This window comes from Oncorhynchus masou, chromosome 20, assembly GCF_036934945.1.
Source record: "Oncorhynchus masou masou isolate Uvic2021 chromosome 20, UVic_Omas_1.1, whole genome shotgun sequence".
In the NCBI taxonomy this organism is placed as follows: domain Eukaryota; kingdom Metazoa; phylum Chordata; class Actinopteri; order Salmoniformes; family Salmonidae; genus Oncorhynchus; species Oncorhynchus masou.
In genome coordinates this window covers 16,237,284-16,251,245 of record NC_088231.1, presented here as the reverse complement: position 1 = coordinate 16,251,245, position 13,962 = coordinate 16,237,284, and the positions used below count along the sequence as shown (strand labels likewise).

The window sequence follows — 13,962 nt, the reverse complement described above, 5'->3', positions numbered from 1 at the left end:
CATAACCAACAAAAACGGGTCACAACTCTTGCAGCTCTGTCGCACGCTGGGTATGTACATATTCAATGGTAGGCTTCGAGGGGACTCCTATGGTAGGTACACCTATAGCTCATCTCTTGGAAGTAGTACTGTAGACTACTTTATCACTGACCTCAACCCAGAGTCTCTCAGAGCGTTCACAGTCAGCCTACTGACACCCCTATCAGAACACAGCAAAATCACAGTCTACTTGAACAGAGCAATACTCAATCATGAGGCATCAAAGCCAAAGGAACTGAGTAACATTAAGAAATGCTATAGATGGAAGGAATGCAGTTTGGAAACCTACCAAAAAACAATTAGGCAACAACAAATTCAATCCCTTCTACACAATTTCCTGGACAAAAGGTTTCATTGTAATAGTGAAGGTGTAAACTTGGCAGTAGAAAATCTTAACAGTATATTTGACCTCTCAGCTTCCCTATCAAATCTAAAAATCTCAAATAGAAAACCAAAGAAAATGAACAACAATGACAAATGGTTTGATGAAGAATGCAAAAATCTAAGAAAGAAAAACCTGAGTCTACTCCTTCACTATGGTGAATCACTAAAACAATACAGAAATACACTACGGAAAAAGAAGGAACAGCACGTCAGAAATCTGCTCAATGTAATAGAAGAATCCATAGACTCTAACCACTTCTGGGAAAATTGGAAAACACTAAACAAACAACAACACAAAGAATTATCTATCCAAAATGGAGATGTATGGGTAAACCACTTCTCCAATCTTTTTGGCTCTATAACAAAGAATAAAGAGCAAAAACATATACATGATCAAATACAAATCTTAGAATCAACTATTAAAGACTACCAGAACCCACTGGATTCTCCAATTACCTTGAATGAGTTACAGGACAAAATAAAAACCCTCCAACCCAAAAAGGTCTGTGGTGTTGATGGTATCCTTAATTAAATTATCAAATATACAGACAACAAATTCCAATTGGCTATACTAAAACTCTTTAACATCATCCTTAGCTCTGGCATCTTCCACAATATTTGGAACCAAGGACTGATCACCCCAATCCACAAAAGTGTAGACAACAGACCATGTATTCACCCTGCACATCCTAATTGAAAACAATGTACTGAGCAAATGTCAAATTGGCACCAAACAAACCAAACAAACCAAAACAAAGTCTTCTCATGCTTTGTTGATTTCAAAAAAGCCTTCGACTCAATTTGGCATGAGGGTCTGCTATACAAACTTATGGAAAGTGGGGTTGGGGGTAAAACATACGACATTATAAAATCCATGTACACAAACAACAAGTGTGAGGTTAAAATTGGCAAAAAAACACACACATTTCTTCACACAGGGTCGTGGGGTGAGACAGGGATGCAGCTTAAGCCCCACCCTCTTCAACATATATATCAACAAATTGGCACGGGCACTAGAAAAGTCTGCAGCACCCGGCCTCATCCTACTAGAATCCGAAGTCAAATGTCTACTGTTTGCTGATGATCTGGTGCTTCTGTCACCAACCAAGGAGGGCCAACAGCAGCACCTAGATCTTCTGCACAGATTCTGTCAGACCTGGGCCATGACAGTAAATCTCAGGAAGACCAAAATAATGGTGTTCCAAAAAAGGTCCAGTCGCCAGGACCACAAATATAAATTCCATCTAGACACTGTTGCCCTAGAGCACACAAAAAACTATACATAGCTTGGCCTTAACATCAGCGCCACAGATAACTTCCACAAAGCTGTGAAAGATCTGAGAGACAAGGCAAGAAGGGCATTCTATGCCATCAAAAGGAACATAGATTTCACCATACCAATTAGGATCTGGCTAAAAATACTTGAATCAGTCATAGAGCCCATTGACGTTTATGGTTGTGAGGTCTGGGGTCCGCTCACCAACCAAGACTTCACAAAATGGGACAAACACCAAATTGAGACTCTGCATGCAGAATTCTGCAAAAATATCCTCCGTGTACAACGTAGAACACCAAATAATGCATGCAGAGCAGAATTAGGCCGATACCCACTAATTATCAAAATCCAGAAAGGAGCCGTTAAAATTCTACAACTACCTAAAAGGAAGCGATTCCCAAACCTTCCATAACAAAGCCATCACCTACAGAGAGATGAACCCGGAGAAGAGTCCCCCAAGCAAGCTGGTCCAGGGGCTCTGTTCACAAACACAAACACACCCCACAGAGCCCCAGGACAGCAGCACAATTAGACCCAACCAAATCACGAGAAAACAAAAAGATAATTACTTGACACATTGGAAAGAATTAACAAAAAAACAGAGCAAACTAGAATGCTATTTGGCCCTAAACAGAGAGTACACAGTGGCAGAATACCTGACCACTGTGACTGACCCAAACTTAAGGAAAGCTTTGACTTTGTACAGACTTCGTGAGCATAGCCTTGCTATTGAGAAAGGCCATCGTAGACAGACATGGATCTCAAGAGAAGACAGGCTATGTGCACACTGCCCACAAAATGAGGTGGAAACTGAGCTGCACTTCCTAACCTCCTGCCCAATGTATGACCATATTAGAGAGACATATTTCCCTCAGATTACACAGATCCACAAAGAATTCGAAAACAAATCCAATTTTGATAAACTCCCATATCTACTGGGTGAAATTCCACAGTGTGCCATCATAGCAGCAAGATTTGTGACCTGTTGCCACAAGAAAAGGGCAACCAGTGAAGAACAAACACCATTGTAAATACAACCCATATTTATGCTTATTTATTTTCCCTTGTGTACTTTAACCATTTGTACATTGTTACAACACTGTATATATATAATATGACATTTGTAATGTCTTTATTGTTTTGAAACTTCTGTATGTGTAATGTTTACTGTTAATTTTTATTGTTTATTTCACTTTTATATATTATCTACCTCATTTGCTTTGGCAATGTTAACACATGTTTCCCATGCCAATAAAGCCCCTTGAATTGAATTGAAATGGAGAGAGAGACACAGAGAAAGAGATGGGGAGAGAGAGATGGAGGAGAGAGACAGAGAGAAAGAGATGGGGAAAGAGAGAGAGAGATGGAGAGAGACATAGAGAGAAAGAGTTGGGGAGAGAGAGAGAGAGAGAGATGGAGGGAGAGACAGAGAGAAAGATGGGGAGAGAGAGAGAGAGAGAGAGACGAGAGAGATGGAAAGAGAGAGGGAGGTAAGGGAGAGACAGAGGGGGAGGTAGAGAGAGAGACAGAGAGAAAGGGAAAGAGAGAGAGACAGAGAGGAGAGAGAGAGAGAGAGACAGAGAGGGAGGTAGAGAGAGAGAGAGAGAAAGGGAAAGAGAGAGACAGAGAGAGAGGGGGAGAGAGAGACAGAGAGGGAGGTAGAGAGAGACAGAGAGAGAGAGACAGGGAGAAAGAGAGAGAGACACCTGTCAAACATGTAGGCATGTTTGTGTGTGTGCTCTTGTTCTTCAAGAGTCAACCATTTAAAACGTAGTAGAATTCATTCAACCAGAAGACCTTGATGGGAATGTGTTGTGTCTCAACCAGCCATGTACCAGAGACCCACCTTCCCTGCTATGTAGAGCATGTGTGTGTCTGGGTCGTAGAAAGGGAAGAGCACCCCAGACGAACCATCGAGGTCCTCCTGTAACAAAGGCACATCTAGGTCCTCCTGTAGACACACACACACACACACACACACACACACACACACACACACACACACACACACACACACACACACACACACACACACACACACACACACACACACACACACACACACACACACACACACACACACACACACACGATTACTTAATCAACTAAACTTGTTAAAACTCAAGGCAAGAACACCTTATAACTTCAATAAGAATGGAGGTTTCATTAAGGTGGAGGTAACATGAACTTGTCTCCCAGTACAGAATTAAAACGATTGACTGTTTAAAACCCCCTAATCCGTGTTGCAGTCATAATCTTCCCGCCCCCTCAGATACACACACACACACCAACATACAGTGGTTGTTGTCAAATAAAATACTGGTTGTTGTGCAACAAACACATGCAGGGAGGAATCAGATGATAAATGACATAACTAATACAGATACTATTTGTGTTTGGGGCTTTTGCATGAAAGCATCCCGCAGGATTTCTATTTTGAGATACACCCATTTGGCACCAGAGGGAGCCGTTGTTTGATCACAATAAGATGAAGTCACCACTAATTGACACTGATCTAAGGTCAGTTTTGAATTTGCCCCCCTGAATTGGGGAAGCAAGCTGTTCCTAGCACGGTTCCTCAGGGTCAGCCTCTACCAAAGTACGATGAAGTTGCTCCTACACACTGCTCTAAGGTCAGTTTTACATATCCTTAATGGTTGATATCAGCGATTGTGGGTGAGACAGCAAATCCTAGCAGTGTGGTTGTGTGCCTGATCTCAGAGGGCCATCTGTCAACATGTAAACTGACCCTAGATCTGTGCCTAAGGGCAGCCTCTATCAGTAGTGTGGTTGTGTACCTGGTCCCAGAGGGCCATCTGTCAACATGTAAACTGACCCTAGATCTGTGCCTAAGGGCAGCCTCTATCAGTAGTGTGGTTGTGTACCTGGTCCCAGAGGGCCATCTGTCAACATGTAAACTGACCCTAGATCTGTGCCTAAGGGCAGCCTCTATCAGTAGTGTGGTTGTGTACCTGGTCCCAGAGGGCCATCTGTCAACATGTAAACTGACCCTAGATCTGTGCCTAAGGGCAGCCTCTATCAGTAGTGTGGTTGTGTACCTGGTCCCAGAGGGCCATCTGTCAACATGTAAACTGACCCTAGATCTGTGCCTAAGGGCAGCCTCTATCAGTAGTGTGGTTGTGTACCTGGTCCCAGAGGGCCATCTGTCAACATGTAAACTGACCCTAGATCTGTGCCTAAGGGCAGCCTCTATCAGTAGTGTGGTTGTGTACCTGGTCCCAGAGGGCCATCTGTCAACATGTAAACTGACCCTAGATCTGTGCCTAAGGGCAGCCTCTATCAGTAGTGTGGTTGTGTACCTGGTCCCAGAGGGCCATCTGTCAACATGTAAACTGACCCTAGATCTGTGCCTAAGGGCAGCCTCTATCAGTAGTGTGGTTGTGTACCTGGTCCCAGAGGGCCATCTGTCAACATGTAAACTGACCCTAGATCTGTGCCTAAGGGCAGCCTCTATCAGTAGTGTGGTTGTGTACCTGGTCCCAGAGGGCCATCTGTCTGTGGTTCCAGCGGGAGCTGCCGGTGGACAGCAACATCTTGAGGTTCCCCAGGAACAGCACCTTGCTGGCTTTGTGGTTCTTACAGTTGGCCTCCTGAAAAACACAGCAGGAAACAAACAAATCAAAAAACTAAAAAGGTCTATGACAAGAGGTGTATTTCTAAATGTTTTATTGAGTCTATATTTAACCAGATTGGTCAGAGATGAAATGATCATTTGAAGCAGTGCCCCGGTCAGGAAGTAACATGGTGGATAGATAACCCTACAGAGTTGTTTTAACTAATGTATTCACATTGCATCACAGTATGTGAGATGTTATGGGTGTCATGCTCCTGGGGTTTCAGTAGTTTCAGAAGTAAACAGTCTATTGGCGTCTGTATAAACATGATATTTTAAACGTCAGCACATCGTGTCTGCACAAATAGGTCTTTGCAACATCACTGTGTCACTATCTGCACATTGCCACATCAGCTGGTTTGAGGGGCGGAGAGGAGAGTGAGAACATGAGTCATGGGGTGGCTGGGTGCAGATCCCAGGGGTCTATGGGGCGGCCGATGGGGAGGTGTCAGTTTTGGCTGTGTGGTGCTGGAGGGGCGTGGAAGGGCACAGGACAAGGAGAGAAGGAGAATCCTAAGCACCGTATTGATATAAATAGTAATTATATCACTGTTACCGAAGACAATAGCATTACGACAAAAAAATGTAATACTTGAATACAACTACAGACAAACACACAAACCCAGCAGCCCCACCCGTACAGACCTGTAGCAGGTTCCCAGTGCGTGGCTCTAGAACCCTGATCTTCTTGTCCTTGCAGGACGTGGCCAGCCTGCTGCCATCGGTATTGAAGGACATGGAGAGCACCACGTCAGTGTGGTGGCTGATGGTCCGCACCGGGTTCTTTATCACCGCCTCAGGGCTGTCCAGGTTCCAGATCATCACCTGGGGAAGGACACACGCACGCATGTTATGAAAGCAGATACTGAAAGTACAAACAGATTGACAAAGGATTTTCAATTCTGTAACTCGACAGGCGAGCAGGGTGTGTGTGTGGGGTCCCGGGTGGCGCAGCAGTCTAAGACACTGCATCTCAATGCAGAACCTCCAGCTCCATGGCCGGAGCCTTCTCCTGCACCGATGCCCAGTCTAAGCATGGCATCCAGTCCAGCTCCAAGGCCAGAGTCTTCTCCTGCACCGATGCCCAGTCTAAGCACGGCGTCCAGTCCAGAGTCTTCTCCTGCACCGATGCCCACAGATGCCAGAGTCTTCTCCTGCACCGATGCCCAGGCTAAGCATGGCATCCAGTCCAGCTCCAAGGCCGGAGTCTTCTCCTGCACCGATGCCCAGTCTAAGCATGGCATCCAGTCCAGCTCCAAGGCCGGAGCCTTCTCCTGCACCGATGCCCAGTCTAAGCATGGCATCCAGTCCAGCTCCAAGGCCGGAGTCTTCTCCTGCACAGATGCCCAGTCTAAGCATGGCATCCAGTCCAGCTCCAAGGCCAGAGTCTTCTCCTGCACCGATGCCCAGTCTAAGCACGGCATCCAGTCCAGAGTCTTCTCCTGCACCGATGCCCAGTCTAAGCACGGCGTCCAGTCCAGAGTCTTCTCCTGCACCGATGCCCAGTCTAAGCACGGCGTCCAGTCCAGAGTCTTCTCCTGCACCGATGCCCAGTCTAAGCATGGCATCCAGTCCAGCTCCAAGGTCAGAGTCTTCTTCTGCGTTGGTGCCCAGTCCAGGCACAGCGTCCAGTCCCGCTCCATTGCGGGAGCCTTCTCCTGCACCGATGCCCAGTCTAAGCATGGCGTCCAGTCCAGCTCCAAGGTCAGAGTCTTCTTCTGCGTTGGTGCCCAGTCCAGGCACAGCGTCCAGTCCCGCTCCATTGCGGGAGCCTTTTCCTGCACCGATGCCCAGTCTAAGCATGGCGTCCAGTCCAGCTCCAAGGTCAGAGTCTTCTTCTGCGTTGGTGCCCAGTCCAGGCACAGCGTCCAGTCCCGCTCCATTGCGGGAGCCTTCTCCTGCACCGATGCCCAGTCTAAGCATGGCATCCAGTCCAGCTCCAAGGTCAGAGTCTTCTTCTGCGTTGGTGCCCAGTCCAGGCACAGCATCCAGCCCGGGTCCATGGCTGGATTCACGGGATGAGCGGGTTCTTCGTCCTGCACCTGAGCCACCTCCGATGCTGGATGACCGTGGGATGGGAGGGTTCTTCGTCCCGCACCTGAACCGCCTCCGATGCTGGAGGATCCGCGGGATGAGAGGGTTCTTCATCCCGCACCAGAGCCGCCACCGACACTAGACACCCCCCCAACCCTCCCTTTTGGTTTCAGGATTTGCGGCCCTGTCACGTCCTGACCATAGAAAACCTTTATTTTCTATGGTGGTGTAGGTCAGGGTGTGACTGGGGGGTGTTCTAGTTTATTATTTCTATGTGTAGTCTAGTTTTTGTATTTCTATGTTGGCCTGGTATGGTTCCCAATCAGAAGTAGCTGTCTATCGTTGTCTCTGATTGGGAATCATATTTAGGTAGCCTTTTCCCACCTGTTGTTTGTGGGATCTTGTTTTTGTATTGTTGCTTTTGAGACCTACAAGGCTGTACGTTCGTTTGTTTGTTTCTCTTTATTGTTTTATTGCTGGTTCACATTTAAAATAAATATGATGAACCCAAATCACGCTGCGCCTTGGTCTACCCATTATGACGATCGTTACAGTAGACCTAGCCTATAGAAAGCTGATGGGATCCACCTCTATTAAATAGAGGCCATCACTCTTGTTTTCTCACGCAATTGCATAGCCTATGGAAATGTTGTGCAACATAAGCTCATGGGCTCTCATGAAGGGTTTGATTCGATTTTCGATTACATTTTCATTGATGTCTGAGTGATTAGACGGACAATAGAGTGCTGAGTACCAGGCAGTTGTCAAGTTTGATAAGCTTCTACTGACCATCAGCAGCATCAGAGCTTGGAGAAGCCTAATTACCACGACTAAAAAGGCCACATGGTATTTGACAGCCGTCATGACTCGTGATCGCCGGTGTGATGTTAAAACGGTCACCGTAACAGCCCTATTTCCAACACATTTTACTTGCATTCTTATACTGTAAATTCCTACATGTGAGTCTAATATTCAAGTACTGAGGAGCTCAACAGATTGCCAAGGAATCTTCAAAGGTCAACAAAGAGCAATGTTCATGTGAGGCAGATAGACAGTGATTGATTTGGGTTCCGGTCCAAGGCACTGCATCTCAGTTCTAGAGGCGTCACTACAGACCCTGGTTAGATTCCAGGCTGTATCATAACCAGGCGTGATAGGGAGTCCCATAGGGCATTGCACAATTGGCCAAGAGTCGTTCGGGTTTGGCTGGGGTAGGCCGTCAAATGCCTAGTTAAATAAAGCTGAAATAAAATAAAAATTGTGATGCTTACTGTTGCACTTTGCCAAGCAGATTAAGCTGCAGTAGAATGTGGTGACCTGTTTGGCTGCATTTCAACATTGATAGATTATTCCTGCCAAAGCTATTTCCAGGTTAGCTCTCACTGTTCTGTATATGTGCGATATAATACATTGAGTGTGTCTGAGTATCTGTATGCAAGTGTGTGTGAGCAGGAGTCGCTGTGAGGGTATATGGGTCTGAGTGTGTGTGTGTGACTTTACAATGATTCAAATGCATTTGTCAACGATCTACACAAAATACTTGAATGTCAAAGTGGAAGAAAAATTCTAACATTTTATTTTATTAATGGAAAATAAAACACTAATATATTTTGATTAGACAAGTATTCAACCCCCTGAATCACCTTTGGCAGCGATTACAGCTGTGAGTCTTTCTGGGTAAGTTACACACCTGGATCGTACAATATTTCCCTATTATTCTTTTTAAAACTCTTCAAGCTCTGTCAAGTTGGTTGTTAATCATTGCTAGACAGCCATTTTCAAATCTTGCCATAGATTTTCAAGCCAATTGAAGTCAAAACTGTAACTAGGTCACTCAAGAACATTCAATGTTGTCTTAGTAAACTCCAGTGTATAGTTGGCCTTGCGTTTAGGTTATTGTCCTGCTGAAACTTGTATTAGCTCTATCCCCTTTTCTTTTTATCGAAACAAATTCCCTTGCCGATAACAAGCATACCCACAACATGCAGCCACCACTATGCTTGAAAGTATGAAGAGTGGTACTCAGTAATGTGTTGTCTTTGATTTTCTCCAAACATAATGCTTTAATTCAGGACAAAAAGTTAATTTCCTTGCCACATTTTTTGCAATATTACTTTAGTGCCTTATTGCAAACAGAACGCATGTTTTGGAATAGTTGTATTCTGTACAGGGTTCCTTCTTTTCACTCTGTCTTTAGGTTAGTGTTGTTGATCCATCCTCAGTTTTCTCCTATCACAGCCATTTAACTGGTTGAAATCTCTGAGCGGTTTCCTTCCTCTCCGTCAACTGAGTTAGGAAGGACACGTATCTTTGTAGTGATTGGGTGTATTGATACACCATCCAAAGTACCAATAGGTTCCCTTTTTTGCGAGGCATTGAAAAACCTTCCTGGTTTTTGAATACTTATTGAGGCAAGACATTTCAGCTTTTCATTTTTAATTCATTTGTAAAAATGTCTAAAAACACAATTCCACTTTGACATTATGGGGTATTGTGTGTAGATCAGTGACACAAAATCTCCATTGAATCCATTTTAAATTCAGGCTGTAACACAATAAAATGTGAAAAAAGTCAAGGGGTGTGAATACTTTCTGAAGACACTGTATACATGAGCTTGTGTATCTGAGGGTTAGTGTGTGTGTGTTACCTGGTAGTCATAGCCAGTGCTGAAGAGCACATTGTTGGCAGTAGGGTGCCACTCGATGAGGCCCACTCTGCGGCTGTGACCCTGCAGCTCCTTCCACGGCACCGTCAGGTTCTTCAGCACACCATGGGGAGGGATGTCCCACACCTTCACCTGTTAGAGCAACACACACACACACACGGACGGACGGACGGACGGACGGACGGACAGACAGACAGACACAGACAGACAGACAGACAGACAGACAGACAGACAGACAGACACACACACACACACACACACAGGCACACACACAGGCACACCCACGTGCAGACACACAAATACACATGCACACACAAGGACACACATAAAAAGTTACATACACACACTTCAAAGCTAACCATTGACTAGAGCCAACTCAGAGAGCCAAACTGAAAGGTGAGGAATTTGAGACTGACCAGCGGCTAATTCATAACACAAAGAAGAGTTGTAAGTCTCAAACATGTTACAGGTGGTAGTACAGGTCAGGACTTCAGACAGCTATTACCTAGGCCCTCCAGTTATCTTTGACTGTTTAAAAGATGTTGCTCTAACCCCAGTTGGCTACTTAGTCAGTGGTATGAAATGAATGGAAAAGTGATTTTATGTGTGTGTGTGTGTGTGTACACTACTGACCGTGGAGTCCTCCGAGCAGGATGCTATACAGAAGTCATTGAAGGGGTTCCATTTGATGTCCAGTACGTTACCTCTGTGGCCTGACACTTTGGGGTGAAGGGGGTCCACCTTCCCTGTCTGAATAACACAGACAGGGGGGGGGGCAATAGAACATTACATCAGGCCTCACACTCCTGCCCTGAAGTCAGTGTGTGTTTGCAAGATTCCTAGGAGCCATGGGGTCATGAGAAAGTGGAGCTAGAGTCTGAGGTTTGATCTTATTCATCATTACATCAGGTAGAAATGTGTAGAGACTATACATAAACATATGAGGACTAGGACTAAGGTAAACAGGGGAAATCGCAAGATAAAATGAATATTCATTACTCGAAGAAACCGGTCAACAAATATCCAGTATACAAAGTCAGGGACAGAATTTGTCCAGGTAAACATGATGTAATCGGCAGACCAGCCTAGAAAGAACCAAGTCTGAGTCCTCTTTACAAGTCAGGACAGGCAGCCTACCTCAGCATACTGAATGACAACCTCACTACAGAGCTAACCAGCAAGTCTATGCAAGGCGGCATAGCAAGCCCTTCACCTACCTGAAGACAATTGAGCAATAGGCAATGACAGCAAGGAATAGTTTACGAATAATTAACTTCAATACCTAGCTGGCTAACATGATGGCAAAGGTGGTACATAAAGAAGTTATTTAATTAAGAAAGAGTGTAAAAACAGTTTTAAAAGCCAACCGTATTGATGTGTTTTATTCATTAGATGTCTGTCAACTCAGACACTTCCTGAATAGATCTAGACATAATCTATCAAGATCAGCAACTTATGACAGAGGTGAGCATGTTGAGCAATGCTGGGGCGTGTTCACTATTCACCATTGTTTTAACACAGCATGTCTCTATTACACAATCCTTATGGTCTCAATCTGATTTGCATCAGACAATTCAAGAAGTTTAAGAATGCAGTAATCCAGGCCTGTCTTAGCTCCCTTACTAATGAGTCTGAAAAGAACCAATCACAGGTGTGTTGTGACAGGTGACTGACACAACACACATACACACACTGCATGACATCATTGGTGTCCAGGAGGAGCATGGTGTGTGTGTGTGTGTGTGTAGGCAAGGTGTGTTTGGGATAGAGGGGTGAGCCCTGAAACTACATGAATGACTCAGTCTAAGAACATGCTGTCAGAGAGAGAGAGATGGGTCATACATGTATTAGATTATAGGGACCAAACGGTGTGTGTGCCTGTGTGTGTGTCGGGGTAGGGGAGGGCGTCTCTGAGACAAGCCATAGTTTCAACTCCTTGCGACGGGTGGAGGGGGACATAGGTGAGTTATGTCATTCCTGAGTCCCTATGTAACTCCTGTCTGAGCCAAGAAGAGGAGTAGGATACATTCAGAGAGAGACCCCTTCAAGAAGAAAGAGGGAAAATAGAAGGGAGAAGACAGGAAAAAAGGAAGAGGGAAAAGAGGGAGGAGCGGTGGATCGAGAGCCTTTCTGATGAATCACTGCAAGGTCTTTGATAAATGAAAGCCTGTAAATTCAGCTGTTGTTCAGGTGAAGAGGTCTGGAGGTGCTATAGCCGTACAGGGAGTTGAAAGAGAAAGCCAGGTTCAGTGGAGAGATCAACACAATGCCTCCACTGATAAGAGGCTACACATAATAAGGACATCTTTGTATACATCATTTACGAGTCAGATTGATTTTTGATATCTAGACAGAAAAGGGAAGGAGGGAGAAAGAGTTTGTGGAGGGGTAACAAAATAAAGATGACAGGTGTTTTAGGAGGGAAAGTTATGGGTTAGACGGTTTAACTTTCCCTGCATTTTCTTTCTGTTTTTTAATGCCGGTCTTTGGCTGGGGCGCTGTTTGAAGTGACCCCCACCAAAACATCAGCCTTAGCAACAGACTACAGAGGGCTTGGAGGGATACCTCAACATGAAAGGTCAAAGCTAAAAACAGACATTTTAGGTAATATAACGCAGCAGGGCATCTCAAACAATATGCCCAGAATCTATCAAATGTGAAGACCCTCAAATACTCAGTAATTCACCAACAATGACATCACCCTGTAGGTAGAAGTTACCCCTAACAACCCAGACCTATGGTTAAGAAAAACTTCTACCTCGACAAGACAGAGATTTCACATTTATTTCTCAAAAAAAGCAAAGGTGGGTGGAGACTCACGTGATGGACGGAGAGGACCAGGAAGGCTCCGCCTCCGGCGCACTCTGTGATGACGGCAATGAAACGCGGGTTGACGGCGCAGAAGTGGTTGTCGTGGACGCTCCGCGTGATGGGCACGCCATCGTAGCAGTTCTCCTTGGTGGCGGCCTTACCGAACACGTGGCGGAACTTGGAGCTGCGATACTGAGGACGCCATGTCATCTAGGATGGAGAGAGCAAGAGAGCGAGAGAAAATGTGGAATCCTGTTTTTTTGGATCAACATTATACCTCACTACACAAACACATTAGGTAGAGCGGAAGACAAGGCAGAGGAAGGGAGAAGTAGGGAGAGAGAGATGGAGGAGGGGAGAAGGAGGGAGAGGGAGGAGAGGAGGAGGGGGAGAGAGAGGAAGAATGGTCAGTGAAGGAGAATTGCCTGTTTCTCAAAGTTAATTTAATGGTGCCTTTAACAAGGTTGTTGATTGTTGGCCACGTGTACAACAGAACACGGATACAGAACTAGATATATGCCTTAACGAGACAGCAATCTTACCAGAGTGTGAGAGATCCATCTATGTCAACCAGACATAAAAAAAACATCTCCGAAAAGCAGATAACAGTTATTAGAATCAAAATGGCAAGCTGCCCACTCCAATTGACATTCTACACGGTGACAGGATAGATGGGCCTATTGTAAAGCTGCACCCTAACACTGTCAACCACCACGGGGGATTGGAACCATTCAGTAAAGTGAAGAGCAAGATAATCACTATTACCCCTCCTCCCAAACCGTAAGCCTCTTGTTAGTCCATCCGCCTCTCTGCAGCCTGCACTTCAGGATCCTATCCATTAGGGAAAACGTTTTAAAACGTTTTTCAACGGGAAGCTAAAAAGAGTGTTTCTTATTGGACCAGGTAGTCCCTCCCTGTTCCAGTCTGTTTTAGTGCCTGTTAAAGCCAATCTAGTACTCCAGCTAGTGGATAAGTCATCTATGTGCTAGAATAAGTGCCTGTGTGGAAGAATGTCTGGGACCCAGCCTGGCTAGCCAACATGTCTGTCTGCCTGCATGTCTATTACTGCTGCATGGTCATTATTTATGAATTAGAGCAGAGGCTGGTGGACCTGAGGTT

General features: G+C 45.2%; 1 protein-coding gene across 3 annotated transcripts in view; it reads right to left on the bottom strand.

Annotated features, from left to right (window-relative positions):
- Positions 1 to 13,962, bottom strand: part of coro2aa (coronin 2Aa) — a 59,934-nt gene that overhangs the window by 15,514 nt on the left and 30,458 nt on the right. For all 3 annotated transcript variants that reach the window (XM_064926543.1, XM_064926546.1, XM_064926545.1), the window contains exons 2-7: positions 12,853 to 13,053; positions 10,666 to 10,782; positions 10,015 to 10,164; positions 5,979 to 6,158; positions 5,194 to 5,310; positions 3,546 to 3,650 (exon numbers count right to left, since the gene is read on the bottom strand). In XM_064926543.1, the coding sequence (XP_064782615.1) occupies positions 3,546 to 3,650; positions 5,194 to 5,310; positions 5,979 to 6,158; positions 10,015 to 10,164; positions 10,666 to 10,782; positions 12,853 to 13,053 (870 nt within the window). The remainder of the gene's footprint in view (positions 1 to 3,545; positions 3,651 to 5,193; positions 5,311 to 5,978; positions 6,159 to 10,014; positions 10,165 to 10,665; positions 10,783 to 12,852; positions 13,054 to 13,962) is intronic.